The sequence below is a fragment of the Neovison vison genome, chromosome 9 (assembly GCF_020171115.1).
Source record: "Neovison vison isolate M4711 chromosome 9, ASM_NN_V1, whole genome shotgun sequence".
In the NCBI taxonomy this organism is placed as follows: domain Eukaryota; kingdom Metazoa; phylum Chordata; class Mammalia; order Carnivora; family Mustelidae; genus Neogale; species Neogale vison.
Window position 1 is genome coordinate 21,148,590 of NC_058099.1, and position 26,063 is coordinate 21,174,652.

The 26,063-nt window shown below is 43.3% G+C and overlaps 1 protein-coding gene across 4 annotated transcripts in view; it reads left to right on the top strand.

Moving 5' to 3' along the window:
- The window catches only part of SUSD1 (sushi domain containing 1), a 131,387-nt gene extending 129,451 nt beyond the window's left edge, over positions 1-1,936 (top strand). For all 4 annotated transcript variants that reach the window (XM_044265134.1, XM_044265133.1, XM_044265137.1 and 1 more), the window contains 2 exons: positions 790-883; positions 1,233-1,936. In XM_044265134.1, coding sequence (XP_044121069.1) covers positions 790-883; position 1,233 — 95 coding nt within the window. In that variant the 3' untranslated portion in view covers positions 1,234-1,936. The remainder of the gene's footprint in view (positions 1-789; positions 884-1,232) is intronic.
- Positions 1,937-26,063: the final 24,127 nt, after the last annotated feature.

Consider the following 26,063-nt stretch of genomic DNA (forward strand, 5'->3'; position numbering starts at 1 on the left):
CATATGTCTGTCTTTCAGAGAACATCTACATTAATTTTCTTTTTTTTAAAAAAAGACTTTATTAATTAGAGAAAGAGAGAGAGTATGCAGGCACATGCACAAGCCAGAGGTAGAGGGAGAAGCAGACTCCCCACTGAGCAGGGAGCCTGATGCGGGGCTCGATTCCAGGACCCTGGGACCATGACCTGAGCTGAAGACAGATGCTTAACCGACTGAGCCACCCAGGTGCCCTACATTTATTTTCTTACTTTAGCCTCATGACAACCTGCTGGGCTGAGCAGGAAGGTACTATCCTTGTTGGTGTGTCGGGAAAACGACAGATGACCCCATCCATCAGGCAGACTCATTTGCTATATTTGACCCTGGGAGCCACCTGTCATTTTTGGAGCAAAATTCCATATGATGTCAGAGTGACTTCTCCCTCAGTGCAAAGGAGAACTGCCCAGAAAATCTCTCAGGTGCAGCTGACTGAGAGAAGACAAATACAAACAACACAGTCCGCTGTATTTGTATGCACAGGAAGATGAGCTTTTTTTTAATCCCCTGTGACTTGAATGTGGCCTGGTTTTTCCATTTCCTTTTCAGAAATACCCTGGGACTGTGTTTTCCTTAGGCCTACACCGTAGGGGCCGACTCAGTGGGGCGCAGAGGCACTCTGGGCCTTCTTGGGATGGCTTGTGAAATGGGGTCACGCTCTGGGTTAGCACGGAGTGAGCACAGGTGCCCACGTGCCTCCCAGGAGGGCCGTGACTGTGTGCTGTGGGCTCAGTGTGTGGTTTTGTCCCGCAGATTCGTCGTTCATGCCGCAGCAGATGGTGGCCGTTGGGCTGGGCTCCATGGCTGTTGTGATTGTTCTCGCATTCCTCTCCTTCTCAGCTGTGTGGTATGTGAGACTGTCATTTTTGAGAAGTGAGTGGAATGGCGGAAGGATGGGGTTGGAGTCTTGAAGAACAGCTGGGCTTGAGGAGGGTCAAAGGGGCGGTGGGTGGAGGTGGTCAGGGGCTCCGCACTTGTCAGGTAAGAGGCTTGAGTAGCTCTGTGCCTCAGGGCAGGGAGGGGGTGCCCTTCTGGTGCAGAAAAGGAGCAGGGCCAGCGATGGCTGTGAGGACTACTCACAGAGTGGTCGCTGGTCCCCCACACTGCTTCCCATGAGGGTACAAGAGCCGCACGTACAGGTACGCCAAGGGAAAACCCAAATGTGTCAATGGACCCCTTTCCTCCCCCACGTCTAGATTGCAGACGGGTGCTACGTGCGGAGGAAGCAGCGCCGCTGGGGCAGGTGCTGGGACAACTTCTCAGGTGCCTGCCTACACAGAGGCCCTGTGGGGCTTCCGTCTGGGTGTGTGTGGTTCTGCAACTTTTTTCATTCCCAGCTTGGCCCCATTTCTGGATTCAAGATGGCGAATACCTCTGTGGAACCCCCCGAGTGGAGGAAGCTCGGAAATCACTGACGTCTTCTCTGCTGGCTACACAACCAGTTCGGTGTCTGTGAACTTGAGACCCTTGATAGACAATGTAGTATTGACCACAGGCTACAGGTCATGTGGGCCAGACGTCTGAGTGCTTCTCAAGAGTCTTCTCTTCTGGACATTGAATGCAGGACACTCTCTGCACCTTTATAGCATCCCTGGACTAATTTGGAATCCATCTTTCTACAACAAGCAGTGAGATGGACTTAAGTTTGGGATAGAATTTGCCTTTATGAAGGAGGTCATTGAAAAGGATAGAGATCGTTGACAGAGGCAGCCTGTCAGACATTTCAGAAGCAACCCCTTTCCTACAATTAATTGACATACTAACAGAAAGTATGCTAACCTGGCCTCTCCAGGAAGTTCTCTGCGATGGCTGTGAGGCAGTGAAGCTTTGATACAGAACCATGGGTCTTACAGGTGTTCAAAAGCCATAAGTTATCATTCCAATAAAAATATTCTGTTAATTTCGGCCGTTCTTCTCTTCCACACCAAAGTTTATAGCCGTCTTGCCTGACTTTTTTTATTACTCTCTTGTTTTTTTTTTATTTTTTTTTTTTTTTACTCTCTCTTGAAAATGCCCTGTGTCTTCCTTTCGATCGGGTGCTCGTGTAGTAACAGTGGGCTGAAACACTATCAAGCCCATGGCCATCGTCCACGTGTTTACAGGGAAGGGGAAAGACTGTGCCTGGTGGGACCTTCCCCTTGACATCCAGCCTCAGTAACTATGACTGTTACTGAGCCATGACACATGAATCAGGTGCCACATGACATGAACGATGACACATTAGATATATGCGGTCTACACATTAGGTATCAGCGGTCCAGGGCCCCGTTGACTTGCTGAATTTGCAGATGGAACACGTTAGATTGGACTTTTAACCCCTGAGTCAGTGTTCTTTAGCTTTCTTCCCTAACCGGTGGCGGAACTCCAGGGCTCAGAAAGAAATGAATGGAGCAGAGGCATGTGACTTTCCTAAGCAGCAATGGGATTCTCCCTCTTCTCCCTCTTTTTCGAGGCCTGGAGGAGAACAAGCACAGGAGAGACAGGCAGGGGACAGTTCTAGTATGCATCCTCAGGATACAGTGTCTATGAATGTGGCCCTGGAATTGTGCAGGGTCACAGTCCTGCAGAAGAGGGACAGTGCTCCTGACGGGGTGGGCTGCTGTGTTCTCTCTCCACTAGCTCGCTGGGCGTTGGTAAGGTTCAGGTCTGTGTGGTCTGGGCTGGTGGGCAGAGGAGGAAATGAGAGGAACAGTAGAAATAGGTGGAAACTGTCTGTGGAGCCGCTGTGCCCAGGGAGATCTGGCTCTAAGTAGATGCCCTCAGCTGGGAAGAGTCAGAGAGAGGGAAGCCGTATCCTGACGCTTGAGTGTTCAGGAAGAGCCGGCAGCCCCTGCAGCTTTAGGCAGTATTCAGAATAATTGTCCTTTGTCCTCTGAGGTACTACCTTGGACTGTAACCTAGGATCAGCATTTATCTATTTATTTTTATTAATTTTTTAATTTTTTATTAACATATAATGTATTATTAGCCCCAGCGGTACAGATCTGTGAATCGCCAGTTTTACACACTTCACAGCACTCACCATAGCACACACCTTCCACAGTGTCCATAACCCCACTACCCCCTCCCCCCCCAGCAACTCTCAGTTTATTTTGTGATATTAAGAGTCTTTTATGGTTTGTCTCCCTCCCAATCCGATCTTGTTTCATTTATTCTTTTCCTTCCTCCAAACCCCCCACGTTGCATCTCAACTTCCTCATATCAGGGAGATCATATGATAGTTGTATTTCTCTGATTGACTTATTTTGCTAGCATAATACCCTCTAGTTCCATCCACATCATCGCAAATGGTAAGATTTCATTTCTCTTGATGACTGCATAGTATTCCATTGTATATCGATACCACATCTTCTTTATAGGATCAGCATTTAGAACCTTCCCTGCTCTCATCTTCGGTGGCTTACAGAGTAGAGTTCTCAAAAGACTAATACAAATAGCTTTCTACTTTTAATTTTTAAAGTATTTTATTTACTTATTTGACAGAGAGAGAGAGAGATCACAAGTAGGCAGAGAGGCAAGCAGAGAGATAGGGAGGAAGCAGGGTCCCTGCTGAGCAGAGAGCCTGATGCAGGGCTCGATCTCAGGACCCTGAGATCATGACCTGAGCCGAAGGCAGAGGCTTTAACCCACTGAGCCACCCAGGCACCCCTCTGCTTTTAATTTTTATGTGCAACTATTCAAGCTCATACTATTTTCACAGCCTTTGAATGAAATTTGGACTCATTACAAATTATTGTGGTTAGTGTAGGGTAAGGTCTCTGATGAGTGAGGATTTTCCTGAAAGCCTCCTCTATCCAAAAAGAGAATCTGAACTCCCATTATTGCTATTATTATTGTTGTTGTTGTTGTTATTTACTGGACCTGTAAACACCCTATGTTTCTGCAGCCTCTTAATTTCCAGCTATAGAATTAGCTGTCAAAGAAGTTCCTGTGGTCCCCAGGGGAGCTTAGCAAAATTGTCATTGAGAGGAAGAAATCCCACTTGCCTAGTAGCAAAAGCTTCTAGTTAAAATAACTGACTAAGTATTAAGTAAAATATTAGGTAAAATGTACTTCTGCATACAGTGCAGAAGTGTGGAACAGTTTATGGAAGAATACTAAAATAATAAAACATGAACTTTTTCACTGCCTTTGAACATTCCCAAAGACAGCCCCAGGTTGCTCAGTAGTGTTGCTTAACAAAAGCAGGGCCTGAACGTTGACAAGAAGATGTACCATCTTTCCACAGTTCTGTTTTCTCATAAACATGAGGTGAGGGCTACCAGAAGTTCTCCACATTCACCTGGTGGCTTTGCCACAAGACTGTTCATTTTTTCCAAGCAGATTCATGGGTAAGGTGGGGAGGGCATCTCAGGTCTTCCTGGGAGAATGCAGGGTCTGTTTGTGGAAGGACTGGCCGGGCAGCACTCGGAGTTGGGTTTGAGGGCCACTAAATAAGGCTAGGGCCAAGCTGGGGGTGGAGGAAGGATCTCTCCCTTCGTTACCGTCTTGGGGGCAGTGTGTCCAGGTGAGCACTGAGGCCCAGCTGTGAGCTCCCCTATAGATGAGGAATCAAAACTGGGGATTGCCCCCCCCCCCAGAGAGCAGATTGCTTCCTGGCTGATCTGTGGGTGTGCACACCAGTAATCTTGATTTCTCTCCACTGGAGTTTTTGTTTATGCACATTTTTCCATTCCCTCCTCACGAAGTTGTGTATGGTGGGAAGGTCAGGGATTAACGTTTTCCCCACTTTAGAATGGAGAAATGGGTTCAGACAATTATGTGACCTGAATTGTGTGGTCAGATTTTCCGACTGCAAGTCTGGTCCTCATTCCCGGGGTTGGACAGGCCTTGAGCTAACCTTTGAACAGCACTTTTGGTTTGGGGGAAAGTCACGTGTTTGCACACGCACGCGCGAGCGTGTGTGTGTGTGTGTGTGTATTTTAAATCATTGTCCTTAACTGCTGTAGCATAGGGCTTTTTATATCTATCTTTTTTCACTATAAGGTATCGCATGCCACCCCCCCCCATCACTTCTGGAAGGAAACACAAACTACGAGACAGATGGAGGTTAATTAGGGGAAACAGGTGAAAGTCTGTCTCTGACTCAAGTTGTAGGCACCTAACCAAGACCAGAGCAGACGTAATTATCTTACAATTCCACATTAGCTTGGAATCAAGTTAATATTTAAATTGATTTTTAAAGGAAGTAAAAAAGAATTCTCAGTGCTCCCTTTTTATTGCTGATCTCACATTCGAATTTTCTAAGCCACCTGTTTTTCCATTCTGTGCATCTCAGAGAAAAACCAGTATCAGTAGTAGTCAATCAGCCGGTGTGTTGGGGCCTCTCTCCTGCCACAACCGTTGTCCTTGAACTGAAGTGCATGATTTGGGAGAGGAAAGAGGTTGTGGCTTTTTCTGTCCCCAGGTTTGTGCGCAGGTGATACACTGAAGCAACAAGTTAACAAACAAACAAAACAGTATGTTGATTGTTTGAGAGAGAGAGAAAAAGAATGAATGAATCATTTTGGTGATGCATGTGTATGCACCTGTACCCATCCATATCCGTGCTTTCTGGGCACAACTCAGGGTTACCAAAATGGGGTCCAACTACGTGTTGTAAACTATTGCTTCTTTCCTTCCTGGGCACATACATACATACATACATTTATTTATTTGTTTATTTATTTATTTATTGTCAATAGTGACTATGTTAAAAGTTTGTGCCATAGCTTATTTAACCAATACTCTTCTGCGCGTGGTGCATTTACCATGTTTCCAGATGTTTCTTAACCTTATATGGTTCGTATAATTGTATGTAATTATCATTTAGGCTACATTCCTAGGAGTGAAATTGAAACTGATAGGCATTTTGTGTTTACTACATATCGTCAGAGGAATCTCAATGGAAAGTTTATACCAGTTGACATTCTCACCAACCGAAAGCCTCAACACCACTGGGCACTGTTGATGTACTTCAGTTTGATTAATCTGATGGCGGAAAAATGATGACTTGGTGGTGTTTTACTTGCGTTTTGCATGTGGATTGGTCATTTGTAATTCTGTCTTGGAGAATTGCCTTTTTTTCTTCAAGTACCGGGCTTGTCTTTTATTGATATGAAAAGCCCTTTGTATCATAATAATTTTTTCCCCTGGCTATCATATATTTTTTAAACAAATTTTCTAGTTTATCATCTTCCTTTTGACCTTGTTTATGTTGAGCATTACCACACAAAAGCTTTACGTTTGTATAGTCAAACTTATAAATGTTTTCCTTATATATTTTGCCTTTGGTGCCATGCTTAGAGGGACCTTCCAATCTCAAGGTAATAAATCTAATTCAGCAGTTTAATGGGAAAAAAAACCATTTAAATCTTTAATCCATCTGAAATTTATTTTAGTATAAGGAATGAGGTTGGGGGGGAGGATCTTTTTTTATTATTAAGGTGCTAAATGGTTTAGCCATTTGTCCTGTTAATATTCATTGACTTTTTCCTCAGTGATTTGAATTATATACTGAATCATAGAACATTCCCCTTTGTTCTGCTGATCTATTTCTGTGCCAATACCACCTGCTAGAACTTTTTTTTAAAAGATTTTATTTATTTATTTGACAGACAAAGATCACAAGTAGGCAGAGAGGCAGGCAGAGAGAGGGATGGGGGGAGGCAGGCTCCCCTCTGAGCAGAGAGCCCCATGCAGGACTCGATCCCAGAACCCTGAGATCATGACTTGAGCTGAAGGCAGAGGCTCTAACCCACTGAGCCACCCAGGCGCCCCCAGCCTGCTAGAACTTTTAAATAGGGTTGTTTTTTTTTCATACCAGGTAAAAGTAAGTTACAACTCTTTCTGTGAATTCTCAGATTATTCTCAGCTTTTATTGCATGTTTATTCATGGATACATCTTTATTGTACATAAACTAAAGAATTATTTGGTGAGTTTCTCCCCCTTCAAATCTTTACATTTTTTGAGGGGGAAGGAGATGTGTTAAATAGAGAATGCTCCCATCCCACAACATAGTAGATATCTCCATTAAATTTTTCTATGTCCCTCTCTAGAGTATTCTAGTTTTTTAACTTACAAGGTAGTTAATGCTTATTTTCATATATGTCTAGGTATTTTATATTTTGTTATCCTGGACTCTTGTGTCACGACCTCAGCTCCTGCCCCTTTAAGTGCCTCCCACCCACTCTCACTGCCGGCATTCCTGGAGGTCTCTTGCCCTGGAAGTCTGTCCTTTTTCAGGAAAACTCACATCGAGGCGGTTCCTCCGATATGATGACTTTCCCAGGTGTCTGCTGGATGTGTGGCAACTCCCAGATCTTGCCATACCAAATGGAGGACTGTCTGCCCTCACAGCCGACCCCAGCCACAGACCAGTTCTCTTCCTCATTTGACCCCGTGTCCTCCCATTAGTGAACGTGTAGCTCGCTCCCAGGGTGTTGTCCACTTTTCTGTCCTGCTGTCTGGCCTGACAGCCTCAGCTTCTTGACCCTTGGGTTTCTTATCCTTGGAATCAGTTACCAGGCCAGTGTGTCTTCCAAAGCTTTTGGGTATGCAAATCAGATTCTCTGAGTGTGGGGCTCCCTTGAACTTTCTCTTTCCAGGCTTGCCCACTTCCCCACTGCCACTGGGGTGGGGGGTTAGAAAATGCTCAGCACACCAGTGACTTTCTCCAAAGAACTCCTTTATTTTGACCTTTTCCATTTAAATCACTTTATATCCTGGTCATTGGGCTAAGGGTCGCAAGACTGTGGAAAAATGGATATGGGAAAATTTTAGAATATGGAAGTAACCTGTAACCTATTATTTTCAGGGTTCTGGAACTTTGGTCAAAACGAAAAGAACAGTTAGAGTTAACAGCTATGAAAATATAGCTCACAGAAAAATAAATGCAAATGGCCCTTAAATATTTTTTAAAAAAAGATGCTCAACCTCACTTTTCTTTTTTAAAGATTTTATTTATTTATTCAACAGAAAGAGAGAGAGAGCACAAGTAGGGAGAGAGGCAGGCAGATAGAGAGGAGGAACCAGGCTCCCTGCTAAGCAGAGAGCCCAATGCGGGGCTCGATCCCAGGACCCTGAGATCATGACCTGAGCCAAAGGCAGAGGTTTAACCCACTGAGCCACCCAGGCACCCCAGCTCAACCTCTCTTTTAAGAAAATCGCAAATTAGCAAGATATCTTTTCTCACCTATCAATCTGAGGGAAATCCAAAATTTTAACAACACACTCTTTTGAGGCTGTGGGGAAGCAGGCATTCAAACACTGTTAGTGAGGGTACAGGATGGTCTGACCTCTATGGAAAGGAGGAGAACCTGACAACACTTACATTGCCTTTGTCAAGGTGCCTTTGTCCCACAACTCCATCCGTCCCGCTTCCTATGGGCTTACCTGCACACTTTCAGAATGACACAGGCACAGAGTTATTCACTATGACACCATTTATCATTGCAAAAGCTGAGAAACAACCCCCTTGTCTCTCAGGAGGAAACCAGTTAAATGAACTATGATACTTCCTCATAACACAGTGGAATACCATGCAGTTGTGAAAAAGGAATGAAGAAGAACTCTGTGCACTGACATGGAGAGATTTCTAAGATGTTTTGTGTATATGGTATTCTATCTTATGTGTAAGACAGAGGGTGAATGAAAATATGTATTCAGTCTTATAAAGAAACACTGGAATAATAATGAATTAGTACAAATGGTTACAAATAGAGCAATGGAGAATGGGGTGGGGTGGTCAGGGCGAAGGGGAGTCTTTTGAGTGTTTATCTTCTCATTTTGTTTTGGTTTTAAAAATGTGAGTATATTACTACTCAACAACATAAAAATAAAGTTTCATAAGAAAAAGTATTCTTTTTCATTTCTAGTTACACATTTGTCAAATCAAAACCTGACAAAGACAGGTTATGACTGTGGCTTCCTTCTCAACCTAATCCAAAACGCTGCAGATTTGGATAGGATTGGTTTAACTTCTTATTCCAAAATTGTAGAGCATCTTTTTTTTTTTAAGATTTTATTTATTTATTTGACAGACGGAGATCACAAGTAGGCAGAGAGGTAGACAGAGAGAGGAGGAAGCAAGCTCCTCGCTGAGCAGAGAGCCCGATGTGGGGCTCGATCCCAGGACCCTGGGATCATGACCTGAGCCAAAGGCAGAGGCTTTAACCCACTGAGCCACCCAGGCACCCCTAGAGCATCTTGTGCTGTCTTTTTTAATTTCTGAAAATTCTATGCGGGTGTAGAAGTGCCCGTGTTACATCCCTGGGATCAAATCTAGCATCAAGTTTCTGTTTCTTCCGAACTGGGTCAGTGGGTGAATGGTCTCACTCTCCCGTGTGGGGTCCCTGTTCTGCCCCCACTGACACACCTGTAGATCGTGGCTCCTTTCCATGGCTTCCACTCAGAGTCTCACTGAGGACTGCAGATGTTTAAAGATGTTTAGAGAGTGGATCACTTTCCAGTTGGTGCCATAACAAACCACCAGGAAGCTGGTGGTTAACAACCACACACATTTATTAGTGTTTTTTTAAGATTTTTATTTATTTATTTGACAGACAGAGATCACAAGTAGTCAGAAAGGCAGGCAGAGGGAGAGAGGAGGAAGCAGACTCCCTGAGGAGCAGAGAGCCCAATGCGGGGCTTGATTCCAGGACCCTGGGATCATGACCTGAGCCGAAGGCAGAGGCTTTAACCCACTGAGCCACCCAGGCGCCCCTACATTTATTAGTTTATAGTTCCCCAAGTCTGTTGTGAGTCTCTCTGGGCTGATAGCATATGGGCAGTACTGTGATGCTTCTGCAAGCTCTTGGAAGAATACATTTCTTTGCCTCTTCTAGCTCCTAGAGGCTGCCTACATTCTGTAGCTGTGGGCTTTCCTTCATCTTCAAAGCCGACTGTGGCATCCTCACATCCCTCTCTGACTCTGACTGGCCGTGCACCCCATCTTTCACTTGTAAGGATCCTTGTGATTACCTTGGGCCTTCCAGGAAAATTCAAGATAATCTCCCTACCTCAAGTTTCATAATCACATCTAGAAGGTTTGCTGTGGAAGAGAACATAGCTATAGCTCCTGGTGCGTGGACATCTTTGGTAACACTTATTCTGCCCACTACGGAGAGTATTATATTTTAGATATGCAAATTACAAATGGATTATTAGTTATCCTTGTTCTTCAAGGTTCTCTTCCCTTCCCATCTTCATTCTTTATCAGACTTCCTAAATTCCTGAAATATAGAACAATATAGCTATGTCCTTTTTTTTTTTTTTGCTAATGTATGCTCTAAGCATCCACCTTTCCCCAAAGAGTTTATCAAAGTTTTTCTGTTGTTGTTGCTGTTACCAAAGTATTATTTTATTTCCTTTTTAAGATTTTAAAATTTATTTTAGAGACACCATGTCGGGGAGGGGCAAAGGGACAGGGAGAGAGCAAATCCTCAAGCAGACTCCCTGCTGAGTGTGGAACCCAATGCATAGCTTGATCTCACAACCCTGAGATCATGACTGGAGCCAAAATCAAGAGTTGGGCTTAACTGACCGAGCCACCCAAGTGCCTCACCAAGGTATTATTTTAAACAAAATATTTTCCTCCATAATTCTGTTACCAGCTATTAACTTCAACTTTATATATATTTTGCCTTCTGAAAATTTCACAAATCTTATTGAGTGTATTTTTCCTTGTTGCACAGTAGTGATGGAGTGATTTTTCTTACAAGTTTTTTGGGAATCTCTGGGCATGTGGTTTTGGGGACAACTAGAAACTAGAACATGAACTATCTGTAAGAGAAGTACAGCAAAGACTACATATACTTGTAGCCATGTATTAGTTTTCTATTTGCTAGGCGACAAATGACCACAAATGTAGGGGCTTCAAACAGTCCACGTTTATCCTGCCACACTTTCTATGGGTCAGGATCCGGGTATAGTCTATATACCGGTTCCTGACCCATATAGTCCTGCCCAGGGTACGACAAGTCTGCAGTCAAGGTGCATTTTCATCTGGAGGTTCGACTGAGGACAATTTCTCTTCCATGCTTATTTAGATGGATGGCAGTGTTCATTTCCTTATGGAAATGAACCTCATTTTCCTTGAGGGTTCCAACATTTTGCTGGCTCATGGCTGGTGGCTCAGATCCTAGATGCCCCCTTCAGTTCCTACTGCAGTCGTCTGCCTCGTGGGCTTCCTGAACACAACTGCCTGATTCTCCAAACCAGTAAGGACAATCCAGGACGGCTGGAAGGACCGAGTCCCTCTTTGAAAGGGCTTTCATCTAAGTCAGGCCCACCCAGGACAATCTCTCTCCCTTTTAACTATCTAAACATCAACTAGTTGGGAACCTTAATTACATCTGCAAAATCCTTTCATCTTTGCTCTATTCTGTCATTAGAAGGAAGTCCCACCAGGAGGATGAGGCTGGGAGGGGGAGGGGTGTGGGCGTGAGGGTGGGGTTGGGGGAGGGGAAGGTTATATAGGCTGTGGACACTAGGGGACAGGGATTGCGGGCCATTTTAGAATTCTGCCTACCACAAGTTGCTAAAGAAAAAAAAAAACTCAATTGTAGACTATAAACTTCACCACAGTATTTACTGGGTCTTTCTGATGGGGCTATTTTGACTTTATAACAAAACCCTAGGGCGGGACTCCTGGATGGCTCAGTCGCTTAAGTGCCCTGCCTTGGGCTCAGGTCATGATCCCAGGCTCCTGGGATCGAGTCCCTCAGCAGGGAGCCTGCTTCTCTCTCTGCCTCTGCCTGCCACTCTGCCTGCTTGTGCTCTCTCTCTCTCTGAGAAATAAATAAATAAATAAAATCTTAAAACAAAACCGAGGGTAAAATTCTGTTCTCTCTAGGGAGAGGTACCAGGGCCGCTGGGAGTAAAAATGACCAACAACCCAGAGATTTTAGAAAGGCAGCTGGGTCTGTAAGGCTGCTTTCTCATTTTTGACTGAATGACATTCACTTGAGTGAGGCACTAAGATTTGGGGGAGGGAAGGGGTACCATTTCCCTGGGTGCATAGGCCTGTGTCCTATAACCTAGCCTTTGGGTTAGCAGGATTCGAGGTTTCTGAACTTGGCCTGAAAATGTCTATCTCTGCCAAGCTTGAGGGAGGTGGTGTGTGGCCCTGGAGGGTTAGCTCTCTCCTATGGTCCCTGGAGGTGGCCATCCTGAGACTCGGTGGGCTGGACAGGGTAAGGCAACATTGACCGGACTCAGGGCTTCCAGAGGGTGGAGAGAGCTCCCTGGATCAGAGCTGGAGAGCACAAAGGTCATTCCCAGCCCCCAGGACCCTCCCTGGCCAAAGACTTGGTAGTAGGTGTGTATAGCTGAGGAGAAAGCAGTCACAACTCTCGGCCACCAGCTGTGACTTATGGTGAAGAGTGGACCCAAGAACTTGAAAGAGGCCTGAGACCCAAGAGCTAAGGGAACTTGGAATTTTGGGGGGTGATCGCTGTGGCTTGGGATCTCACAGGGATGAGCACCAGGTAAATCCAGGGCCCTCGTGGCTGGCAGGAGCTCTGCTATGCTGGTGATGGTCGGGGACATGGGGAGCCTCTCCAACGTGTTGCCTTCTAGTTAAAAAAGGGCAATGCCCAGGACAGGGGCATTGTTATCACAGAGCCTAGGAAGGGGCAGTGCAAGTCTTGAGCTGAACAAGGAAGGCTATGTCCTGGTCCTGGGCCAGAGGATGTAACTGTCCGCAGTGTGCATAGGAGATGGCACACGGGGCTGTCAGGCTCCAAGAATCCAGCCTGTCTCCAGCTTGTGGCCAAGAGTGCAAAGCAGCTGAGTATGACTTGGCTGCCTGTGATCTGCGTTCACCAACATTCTTACTGGATTTCTCCTGGAAAATGAGTACATAGCCATCTGGTCTGACTCTCAGTCTGAGTTTGGTGCATCTGAAACAATTTGCTGGATTAAATGGGGACTGAAGGAACTCCACAAAGGCAAAAGGACCAGCCCCCAGGCTGATTCTCACAAGACTACCTCTCAGTCTCCAGCTGTAACACACCTCTGGTGTCAGTGGCTTCCTTCTCTTTCCCCTCATTTCTACAGCCCTGTCTCTGGCTTCCTCTCCCTCTACCTGCCGGCTGCTGCTGCTGACCCCTGCAGGCCTCATGGAGAGGCCACTCAGATGGGGCTGGAGTTAGATGCAGCTGGATGAGAGACAGCTCGTAGTGGAGAGACAGCTGGGCGAGCAGGTGAGCCTCAGTGAGAGTCAAGCGTAGACAGGACTCATAACTGAAATCAAAGGAAGTGACCCATTTCTGGAGGGAAACAGGCAGTCTGCCTTCCTGGAAGGATGCATGAAGCCGAATAGCCTTGGGGAGTTGATGGACAGCTTTGGGGGGGTGGCAAGGAGTGTGGTCTGTATTGATCATACTGCACACTTAGCTTTCTAAGGTTGCCGGGCAGCTCACCGTCCTCTACCTCTGCCTGCAGGTGGGTTGCCACCTGGCCCCTCCCTCCCCGGTTTCCCAAGAACACAGGGTTCGTAGAACCTTTCAGCTGCCACTGCAAGTTAGCTTGCATTTTAGGAAACTGACAAAGTTTCCAAAAGGACTTTTCTTGCTGTAGGACTTCTGCTTTGCATAATTGCTTGCTTGGTCAACCACCATGCTGCCTGCTGGTAAACCAGAAGTAACATGGGGTGTTTGAACTGAGCAACAGGAAAAAGAACTTATTTTGATCAGATACTTTCTGAGTGAAATGAAAGCCCGAGACCCAAGTCTAAAGCGGAGAGTGACCAGCTATACTCAGATGCATGCATTACAGCAGGGAGCCTCCAAAACTCTCTGAGCTCAGGTAATTCCCATCTAATCCCAAGGAGGCTCCTTGGGAACACCACTTGGAGGGTGGTGATCGGTCATCAGAGTTGTTTCCATCTATTTTTATAGGGTTTAGAGTGAATGTTTATAGTGAAAGGAAACTTTTTTTTTTAAACCATAACACAAAGGGATGAGGTTTGATGCACAGTGAAAGAAACCATAGCTTATGTTAGTCTGTCTTACTATATTTTTGGAAATGCTCCAAATAGGCCAGATAGTCTAAGACTCTAAGTGTATAGATGATGATGATGATGATTCCCAGGAATAAACTTATTGAATCACCACAGGTTTTTGTTTGTTTGTTTGTTTGGTCAGTTGATTTTTAACTGCTGATTTTCCGAATGTCATTGTCTGATTGGTTTGGAGTGTTCTGGGCCCACCCGTGAGCCCACCTGTACAGCCCTTGAGACATTCGGAGCTGTGCGTTATTGGCAGTCCTCCCTGCTGAGTCTAAAGCTTGGGGGGCCATTTCAAATTACTGGTGAAGGATGGATTATTAGGGAAGGGTGGGAATAAATAAATGTCTAACCATTTGGGGAAACCTGTTTGCAGTAAGCATGGTTAATAAAAGCGACCCTGCAATTGCACTCCTGGGTATTTACCCCAAAGATACAGATGTCGTGAAAAGAAGGGCCATCTGTACCCCAATGTTTATAGCAGCAATGGCCACAGTCGCCAAACTATGGAAAGAACCAAGATGCCCTTCAACGGATGAATGGATAAGGAAGATGTGGTCCATATACACTATGGAGTATTATGCCTCCATCAGAAAGGATGAATACCCAACTTTTGTAGCAACATGGACGGGACTGGAAGAGATTATGCTGAGTGAAATAAGTCAAGCAGAGAGAGTCAATTATCATATAGTTTCACTTATTTGTGGAGCATAACAAATAGCATGGAGGACAAGGGGTGTTAGAGAGGAGTAGGGAATTTGGGTAAATTGGAAGGGGAGGTGAACCATGAGAGACTATGGACTCTGAAAAACAGTCTGAGGGGTTTGAAGTGGCGGGGGGGGGGAGGTTGGGGTACCAGGTGGTGGGTATTATAGAGGGCACGGCTTGCATGGAGCACTGGGTGTGGTGAAAAAATAATGAATACTGTTTTTCTGAAAATAAATAAATTGGAAAAAAAAAAAAAAGAGTGAAGGGGCGCCGACTACGTGAAAGTCTTATCCATCAGTAAGAAAAACCATAAGCTCTTCCCGCAAGGGGAAAAATGATCAGACAATGCCCAACAAGTCTGCCGATGTTTTTCTCTGGAAGTCATACCTGTATTTTAGTTTTTTCTGCACTACCGAAAATGGAGCAACCCATGAAGAACCCGAGAACATTGGAGTGGGGAGCTGGGTGACCATCAGACCGCGGACCAGTGTTTTCCCTATCTAAAGGTGAGGTGTGATTGTCATCCTGGCTCACACAGTGTGTGTCTTCAGTCTCTCTATTCCCAGATATTATTATTATTATTTTACCTACCACTAGTCTTCCCTAATTGATGGCTTTCAATTGATCGTATCTCTCTGAGTCCTATTTCTTCAACCCAAAGGAGGGTTTGATGTGTGTCCCCCATATGGAGTGTGCCTGAGAAGCTTCCCCTTAGAGTTTCAAAGGAATGAGACTGGAAGTGTAAAATTCAGTCCCATCTGTTGTTAATTTACCATTCATTCTCAGCAAATTGGATGTTAGCCCAGCTGAAACAAACTGATTTTTTTTTCCCCTATCATTTTGACCCTGAGTTTCCCCTGTGATTGAGAGATCAATCCAACCTTCGTTTCACAACACCCAGCGGATATCTGACTGAGAGCCACCCGGGATGGAGTTCCTACACCACACAGTGGGTCAGAGTGACAAGCAGATGGGGAGCAAAGCAGGAGGCCAGCAAGTCCATTACCTGGGTGGATTTGGGGCTGGACCTTGGAGGATTGGGAGGGTTTTGTCAGGCAGAGAAGACCAAGGGGGAAAATTCTAGTAATGGGGGCAGGGGTATAAGAATGTGAACAGAGTGGGGCGCCTGGGTGGCTCAGTGGGTGGAGCCTCTGCCTTCGGCTCAGGTCATGATCTCAGGGTCCTGGGATGGAGTCCCACATCGGGCTCTCTGCTCAGCAGGAGGCCTGCTTCCCTTCCTCTCTCTGCCTGCCTCTCTGCCTACTTGTGATCTCTCTCTGTCAAGTAAATAAATAAAATCTTTAAAAATAAAAAAAATAAAAAAAAGAATGTGAACAGAGTCATGAAATTTCAGTAAGAGAGATGTTAAAGATCACAAAGGAGGAACTAGAGAGGAAGGTCCAATGTAAGGAAGACATTATGAAAGAAAAAATGGAAGAGGTAATGAGCACTGGATTGGCCGGTGTTGGAGGGTGCAAGGAAGTAGGTAGACGAAGGGGAAGATTTGCTTATTAAGCCTTTCAAAATAACATTTAGAAAGAAGAAAGCATCCGCTAGACAAATTGTGACTTTCATGTGACTTTTCCCCAAAAGCAAACCAGATGTTTATGGTTTTCCCCAAAACAAATCTGATTAGTCACTTGTGATGCGATTAGTGTTTAAAAGAGTCTTTAGAACTTTCCTTTGGGAGTTGCCTTCAGAATGTGTTAATGACCTATCAGAGAGCATCAACTAGTTTTGCTACCTTATAATTTTCTCTGTCCCTGTGTGCCTCTATATAGGATGAAAACATCCTATATACATATAAGATAGAGATCATTAAAACTTAACCAGCTGTGCATTCCTTTTATAAATTGGAGAATGTGGCAAATGGCTTTTACCTATTTCCAAAAATCAGATACAGTCTAAAAAAGGATTTCACTTGTGCATTCAGAATACCAAAAACAATGTGCTGTGGGCTCTGATGACAAGCCCCGAAGATAGACTCCAACAGTATTTTGAGCAACCGTGCACCGGAGTCAGTGTTGGCCTCCGCACTGTAAACACAGGGACTGTGTTGTATGATTATATATATTCTGTGGAATTTTTGTCACCGTGAATAGACAAGTCGTTGTGTGACAGTTTATGGTTCACAGTGACCTGCAGTGCAGTCAGTCATAATCTGACTCTCTTGCTAAATCACCCGTGAAGACGGACAAAACTGGGGAAGGAAGGGGATTTCCTAGCAGCATCAAAGACGCAGACCGACAACCTCATGGCAGAATCAGCTCCTGCACCCTCTGGCTTTGTTTCACAAACACAGAGCCCTTGTGCAAAGGGAAGAGAGCCCTTCCCATGACTTGAACCAGGAAATAGGCAGCCATGCATGCTTCTCTATATACTGATTCCACTGTGGAGGGCAGGCAGAACTTCCCCTTCCTCGACCACATCCCTGGGCAGTATTCTAGATTTAGAACGAACATAAAGCTTAGAAAGAGCTGAGCGGTACACTAGGAAGGAACAGGCTACAAGGATGCAGGTGTGATTCCTCAGTAAACTGCCCAAGGTGGTGTGTGTGTGTGTGTGTGTGTGTGTGTGTGTGTGTGTTGCATGTGAACATATATATGTGGGGGGATGTATGTATGTATGGCGTGTTGCATGTGTGCACATGTGGGGGGGATGTGTGTGTGAAGGGCACTGGAAGAATCCTGGTAGGAGGGATGGTAGGAACTGCCACTGGTCATACTTCCTCCCTTTTTCTTCAGAGGTCAGTAGAGTCCGGAGAAAAAATTGTATCAGCTGTAGAAACTATATTTTTTGCTGTTTGTCTTTTTTCTTTGTTCATTTTGTTTCTTAAATTCCACATATGAGTGAAATCTTGTGGTATTTGTCTTTTTCTGACTTATTTTGCTTAGCAGAATACCCTATAGCTCCAGCCATATCATTGCAAATGGCAAGAGTTCATTCCTTTTTTAGGGCTGAGTAATATTCCATGTAGAAATATCCTACATCTTCTTTATCCATTCATCTATGGGTAAAGACTCAGGCTACTTCCATATCTTGACTATTGTAAATAATGCCACTATAAACAAGGGGTGTATGTATCTTTTCGAATCACTATTTTTGTTTTATTTCTTTTGATGAACCTACTTTTTTTTTTTTAACTTGGAAGGAGGGATGATTTATTCTTAATTGCCCAACTCTTTTTGTTAGAGTAGCGGCAGATTGCCTGTCATCTCTACTACACATATTTTCCCCACATTATTCCTTTGTCTTTTGGCTTTATTTATAAGCTTTTGTCTGCTTGGCTATTGAAAAGTTCTTGTTGTTCACAGTCGAGGTTATCAATTTTTTGTGATTGCCGGTTTCATGATGTGCTCAGAAAGACCTTCCACCCAAGATTATAGAAGTACTTGTAGAGTCCTTCTTCTAGGTTTTACATAATTTTAGGTTTTTGTTTTGTTTTTTCAATTTATTTATTTTCAGAAAAACATTATTCATTATTTTTTCACCACACCCAGTGCTCCATGCAAGCAGATGGGGCAGAGGGAGAGGGAGAGAGAATTTTGAAGCAGACTCTGCACTGAGCATGGAGCCCCCATGCTGGACCCGATCCTACAACCCCAGATCACAACCTGAGCCGAAACCAAGAGTTGGACGCTTAACCAACAGTGTCACACAGGTGCCTCTAGAACCTTTTAAAAATCAGTTTTGATATCTCTAGTTTTGTCTTGTGAAGTATATTGGTATTTGTTCATTGGCAGGAATTCCTTCTTTCTCTATAATACCCACCACCTGGTACCCCACTTTAAAATATTTGTTGTATTTGGAATTTACTCTGAGTAATGAGTGAAACAAGAGGCTACATTTTATTTAAAATATTTCTCACCAAACCTGTGTTTATCTCTCCTACTATTCATTGCAGTGATAATACCACAATTATTTATGTGTTTATCTTTTCCCAATCACAGATTTGAAAAATAACCTTTTTACTCTGCAGTTGGGACACTTTTTAAAATGCTCTCTCCCACAAATATTGGGATTTTGACCAGAAATAAAATGATTTCCTGGATTATTTTGGGAGGAATTTATGTTTTTACAACCATACTGAAGATTTATTCCTAGCATATACCTTTTCACTTAGTTACCTATTATTTTACATTTCTTGGGAACTTTCTGCTTTTTCATATAATTCAAATTTATTTGTGTGATTTCATGTTTTTGTATTTTTACAAATGGATTGGTTTGGGATTATATTTTAATACATGGTGAAAGTTGTGATTTTTGAATGTTACTATATCATGAGAACTTTTTGGACTTTTCAATAATTATCTGCTGAATCTTAGACTTTGTATTATCTGCAAATAATGATAATTTATCTTCTTTATTCCAATATTCAAACCTCTTATTTTGTTCTCTTGTCTAATTGGAGTATCTATCACATAAGAACAATGTCATAGACATTATCACCAAGGGATGATATTGACTTTTGGTTTAAGATATATCTTGAGAGTGCCTGGTTGGCTCAGTTGGTTGAGCAACTGCCTTCGGCTCAGGTCATGATCCTGGAGTCCCAGGGTTGAGTCCTGCATCAGGGTCCCTACTCAGTAGGGGGTCTGCTTCTCTCTCTGACCTTTCCCTCCCATGCTTGCTCTCTCTCATTCTCTCTCTCAAATAAATAAGTAAAATCTTAAAAAAATATATGCCTTGATAGGCATGCCTGGGTGGGTCAGTCAGTTAAGTGACTCCCTTCAGCTTGGGTCATGATTTTAAGATCCTTGGATCGAGCCCCATATTGGGCTCCCTACTTAGCAGAGAGTCTGCTTCTCCCTCTGCCTGCATCTCCCTCTACTTGTGCTCTTTCTGGCAAATAAATAAATAAAGTCTTTAAAAAAAAAAAAAAAAGAGAGGTCCCTGGGTGGCTCAGTCCTTTAAGCTGCTGCCTGCCTTTGGCTCGTGTCATGACCGCAGAGTCCTGGGATCAAGCCCCACATCAGGCTGCGGCTCAGTGGAGAGCCTGCTTCTCCCTCTCCCTCTGCCTGCTGCTCTGCCTACTTGTACTCTCTATCTTTGTGTCCAAAGGAAAAAAAAAAGATATGCCTTGCTATTAAGGAAGTCTTTCACTGAATCCCATTTCACAAAGAGCATTTATCAGGAGTGGACACTAACTGTTAAGAATTGTTGATATCTACCATAGGATCATATGCTTTCCCCCTCTTTGGTCAATATTAACTTAGATTTCCTAATATTTAGCTACCTCTGCATGATTGGAATACACCACTCATTGTCATGGTGTATTGCTGTTTAAGTCTACTCCTAGATTCTATTTGTTAATACTTTATTTAGAACCTTTTTAAAAAATTTTTAAAGATTTATTTATCCATTTGAGAGACAGAATGAGAGAGTACGAGCAGATGGGGCAGAGGGAGAGGGAGAGAGAATTTTGAAGCAGACTCTGCACTGAGCATGGAGCCCCCATGCTGGACCCGATCCTACAACCCCAGATCACAACCTGAGCCGAAACCAAGAGTTGGACGCTTAACCAACAGTGTCACACAGGTGCCTCTAGAACCTTTTAAAAATCAGTTTTGATATCTCTAGTTTTGTCTTGTGAAGTATATTGGTATTTGTTCATTGGCAGGAATTCCTTCTTTCTCTAACCTAGAACATTTTAAGTAACCTAGGAATCTCTTTCCATCTAGTTTTCCAATTATGTCAGACTGGATTATTCCATTTTCTCTGTGATTATGAAGTAGCCTTTTCCCCTAGACATTGCCCCAGTGTGAAAGGAAACCATGAAGAAACAGTCTGCTTGGCCGCACAATCCCTCTTACAACCCACATACCTTAGCAATCATTGGTGGACCAAAGGGCTCTATTGGGGAGTGTTTCTTATTCTACCAGAAGCTTGTCCATGCCTCCAGAACTCATACTGCTGGGAACCTTTGGAATTTCCTTCACTTGAGACCTACAACACTGCATTGAGTCATGAGCTGAGACTGGTGTTGAGTCATGGGATTCTCAATTTGTTCCACATGGAATCTATCCGACTGTATTCTTCAGAGGGAGCTGATATGCTGATGGGAGATGGTTATGTTTCCAAGGGAATCTAGAAAATTTAAAAATAAACGAATAGCTTGTACTCTGTTTACTTAGTATATTTTTAGTTTTTCACTGGAGAGAGGGCACTAGGGTAGCTAAGAGACAGGAGAGCTACTTCAAAAGGAGAGTGGTCCCAGCTGAGGGACCAAAAATCAAGAATTAAGATTCAGAATAGTGCATCTCTAAGTGATACCATGTGTCCTTTATTCAGGCCAGAACATTTCAGCTATTTCTGTATGATCTTTACATATCAGAAAATGACAGGGACACCTCTCAATCTCTTAGTTTATAAACAGAACATGACTAGAGGAATGATGATAATCGTTCGAAGGCTTACCCTGTGCCGGGCATGGAGCTAAGCCCTTTGTAAACAAATTATGTTGTAGGTGTCTGTCATCATCATCATCATCCCTATTTTAAAGGTGACAAAACTGAGATTTAGAGTGGTTAAATCATTATCCAGGGTCACCTAAGTACCTAGCAGAGCTGGGATTCCAACCAAGGGCCTTGTACTCTCAATCTTGAGCTAAGAAATTATTTTGAATACAAAGTTCTATAAGTGCGGACATTTGTCTCATCTGAGAGGAGTTTCTGGATGATAAACTCCACTTCCTGGTTCCTAGCTAAGGGATCACAAAAAGACGACCCCTAGGAATAAAAATCAAACACTAGCAAATACTTCTTTTCACTTCTGAAATGTCAAGGTGACACCCTAGTGTTCTCTTTTCCAAATGTGAATACAATTCATTTTGTTTCCCAGTAAATATCTTTTTAGTTTTGCAAACTTTGACCTTAGGGTGGGTGTGAGTATGTGTTTGTTTTAGGTGCTCGTATGTCAAAACAGTTTGTAGTACAGTTAATTTTTAAATTCCTCTTGGCCATTGGTTTAAACAGCGTTCCAGTCACTGGAGAGTAGACGAAGAAATGAGGTCACCTCCTAGGAAACTCCTAAATGAACAACTCTTTTCTTGCTCTTAGTAATTAAATTCTCACATTCAACTTCATCTCAGGAGTAGCTTCTCTTTCATTTCCTATGATATTTTAACCTATTTTTCCCCGCTGCACAGTGGCCAAAACACTCCATATGCAAACACTCTTGTGCCTTTCTGAGTCTTGCTTATGTCAGAAATACCCTGGTAAGCACCTCAATTCAAGGTACCCCTAGCCATTCTCCTTGAAGGATATCCCAAGTGAAGTGGGGTGTAGAGAATATGTCCTGTCACACGAAGGCGACATTGGTCGCCTGTCTCTAATATTTTTTCACTCTGGACCTTGTCAAGGCTCACACGTATAGTTTCAGAAAACAGCATTGCATTGTCGGCTGATTTGGAAGCTCCAGATCTGTGGCTGATAATCTTTTTTTTTCTTTTAACATCTTAATTTAATTTTATTTTTTTCATGTTCCAAGATTCATTGTTTATGCACCACACCCAGTGCTCCATCTAATACATGCCCTTCTGAATACCCATCACCAGGCTCACCCATTTTCCCCACTCCCCCATAACCCTCAGTTTTTTCTCAGAATCCACAGTCTCTCACCTTTCGTCTCCCCCTCCAATTTCCCCCAACTCACTTTTCCTCTCCTCTTCCTAATGTCCTCCTTGTTATTCCTTATGCTCCACAAGTAAGTGAAACCATATGATAATTGACTCTCTCTGCTTGACTTATTTCACTCAGCATAATCTCCTCCAGTCCCATCCATGTTGATACAAAAGTTGGATATTCATCCTTTCTGAGGCCAAGTAACATTCCATTGTATAAATGGACCACATCTTCTTTATCCATTCATCTGTTAAAGGGCATCTTGGCTCTTTCCACTCTTTGCTATACACTGAAATCAACAGGGAAGCTTTAAAAAATACTCATGCTTAGGGGCGCCTGGGTGGCTTAGTGGGTTAAAGCCTCTGCCTTCGGCTCAGGTCATGATATCAGGGTCCCAGGATCGAGCCCTGCATTGGGCTCTCTATGCAGCAGGGAGCCTGCTTTCCTTTCTCTCTCTCTGCCTGTCTCTCTGCCTCTACTTGTGATCTCTGTCTGTTAAATAAATAAATAAAATCTTTTTTTTTTAAGTCTAAAATAATTTAAAAAATAAAACACTTCTTTCTTTTTTTTGCCCCTCTTTCAATACACTGTACCACCTTCTCACATCCTCTCACTGCCGAATCTTCAAGAACTCAACTATACTTTCTACTCTTTCCCAAATATCACTAAATCTAGCATCCATCTCCTATCTCCGTGGAAACTGTACTGACAAGAGTGATCAAGGTTTGGGGACACAAGTCCAAATCCTGTAGCTTCTCCCTCTTCATTTTTCTTGACCTGTAGTTACTTAGCACCTTTTAAATTTTGTTTTTATTATTTATTTTGAGACGGGGGAGAGGGAGAGCGTGCATGCAAGAGCAAGGAGCGGGGCAGAGGGGGAGAGAGAGAGAGAGAGAGAGAGAATCTCAAGCAGACTCCCTGCTGAGCATGAATCTGACAGGGGGCTCGATCCTACCACCCTGAGATCATGATCTGAGCTGAAACCAAGACTCAGATGTTCAACCGACTGAGCCCCCCAGGTGCCCCTATTTAACACCTTTTTAAGTTCTATGATGCAATGGTGATCAAAACACTATGAACTTGACACAAAAATCTATACATAGATCAGAGAAGCATAATTGATCCAGAAATAACTTTGGGTACATTGGGGTAGTTAATATAGGAAAAAGGTGGACATCAGATTAAGTGGGAAAAGAATCCATCTATTTCATTAGTGACCTGGCTGTGCATCATAAGGGGTATGGGGTTGGACCCGTTCCTCATGTGTCACATACAAAAAATATATCTCAGATGGGTTAAAGTTTTAAATGTGGAAAAAAAGAAAACACTGGGATAAGGGGAGAATTCTTAAACAAATCAGAAAACCCGGAATCTATAAAGGAAACATAGGTATGGTTGGCTACATTAAAATATATTTTTGTATCTTGAAAAACACCAAAATCAAAGTCAAAAGACTCCCAGCTAGTAAGATATGTAATAGAGATTAAATGTTCTAATAAAAAAGGAGATCCTACAGATTGATAGGAAAAAAACGAGTCAAATTTTAAATGGATAAGGACATCACTAGGCAATATATAGAAAAGGAAATGCAAATACCCAATAAATATGGAAAACAGCGTAATATAAATTAAGGCAATTAGGAGATACTGCTTCCACTGACATTGGCAGAACACCAGGCACTGATGAGGCGGTAGGAATAGGAGTTGGTGTGGTCTTTAGAAATGCAATCCAGGTATATCCATTACAAGGAAAAACATTTATATTTGAAATCTCACATTTGGTAATCCACCTCCAGGAAATAAGGACACTGGCATGTAAGTATATGTGTACAAAGATCTTTGCTGCATCCTCGCTTCCCTTATACGTAAGAGAAGAGAGGTGTGGGGTGTGTCCCTTAGGATTAGGGGGCTGGGCCCCGAAACAGATCTTACAAATGCCCTTCTGAATCCGTCCTCACCTTATTACTTATTATTCAGTTCCTCTTTTTCCTGCTTTTCTTACTTTCAGTGCAGGTTTGTTTTGTCACATGATGATAGAAACATTTTAAACTATCTTATTTTTATTCTATTTTTGTCATATTTTCCTTAGTTTTCAGCAGCTTGTACTTTTCCCTATTCGATACGTAAAAGATAATGGCTGTTATAATTCAATCAGAAATTATATCCCTTGTCTCCATGTTGTTCTTTTTTCTTGAATTCTGTCTTATCTAGAATAATGACAGTCTGTCTTTACAATGAACTTGCATCATATTTCTTTGTTTTTTCTTCTGTGTCGTTTTTTATGTTTCTCGAGGTTTGGGATGTCACTGATCACACTTCAATTCTACGTACTGTGTTCTCTAAGATTTCTAAACGCGTTCTTGAAGCTGTGATTCCCTATTTGTCCACGATGGTATTTAAGTAGGGGGATTTTTTTTTTCTTATGAAACATGAGGAATTCAGAAAACATCTGTTTCCTCCTGTTCTTGACAGAGCACTTGAAATGCTGCAATTCTGGATACATCTGGTGTGGAGTGGTGTCCTCATTTTTATACAGTGCAGGTGTTTCTTGTTAACCTACAAGCTGGAAGGAGTCAGGAAATTCAGATATTTAGCTTCATGCTCTCTCACTCCAGGGAGGACCATCTCTCCTGCTGTCGGTGTCGGTGTCGGGTCTCTCTCTGCCGGCAGTCGGTCCGGTAAATCGGGGGCTCTGCCAAAGGAGGTGGGAGAAGAAAGGGTTGGGGGGTGCAGCGTGAGTGTAGGGGTCTCTCCCCCAAGGTTTGCATCCTGACTTCATCACTTGCTGGTTGGGTAACCTTGGCTGATTAACTTATATTTAGTTCCCTCATCTGGAAGAAAAAGTTAGGAAGATGATAATAGAATTCCAAAGGGTGGTTTAGAGGATTAAATGATATCATAAAGGATGATTCGGAGGATTGAATGATATCATCCATATTCCCAGCACCTACTAAATGCTCATGAAATGCCAGCTACTGTTACTATTTTTATCGTCATCGTCATCGTCATCATTATCATCGTCATCATCCATGAAGAGGACTGATGAACTTTCAGGATCATTTCTGCCAGCACTCAACAAAGTAGCATAACAATGGTTGCTCTCTCCTTCTCTAGAACTTTCTGTTCACAATTTTTCCTGCAGACCAAACACATGTTGGCTCATAAGGGGAAAATCACAGATCTATTAATAAGGAGTAAATTTACTGTCACAGAATAGAAACCGAGACTTTCTTCAGTTGACTCATTCCTCTTACATAACATAAGGGGCAAGTCCTTGCCACCTCCAGAAAGAAGGTCAAGTCAGTTAAACAAAGGGCTTTGTAGCTCTGTGGAATGAGAGGACTTTTTTTTTTTTAAGATGTTTATCTTTGAGTAAGCTCTACACCCAACGTGGGGCTTGAACTCACAACCCTGAGATCGAGTCACATGCTTCACCAACTGAGCCAGCCAGGTGCCCCTGAGAGGGCTATTTTAGAAAATATTTCTTTCTCTAGAGCTGCGGGGAAATTTAGGCAAAATGTGGCCAAACACCCGAGAGTGAGTTTCATTAATTTATCCATCTTACAAGGCTTGGTTGAATCTTTCTTGCATGATGTGTTTGTGGCCATAAAAAATGATGTCTTTGGGCACCTGGGTGGCTCAGTGGGTTAATCCGCTGCCTTCGGCTCAGGTCATGATCTCAGGGTCCTGGGATCGAGTCCCGCATCGGG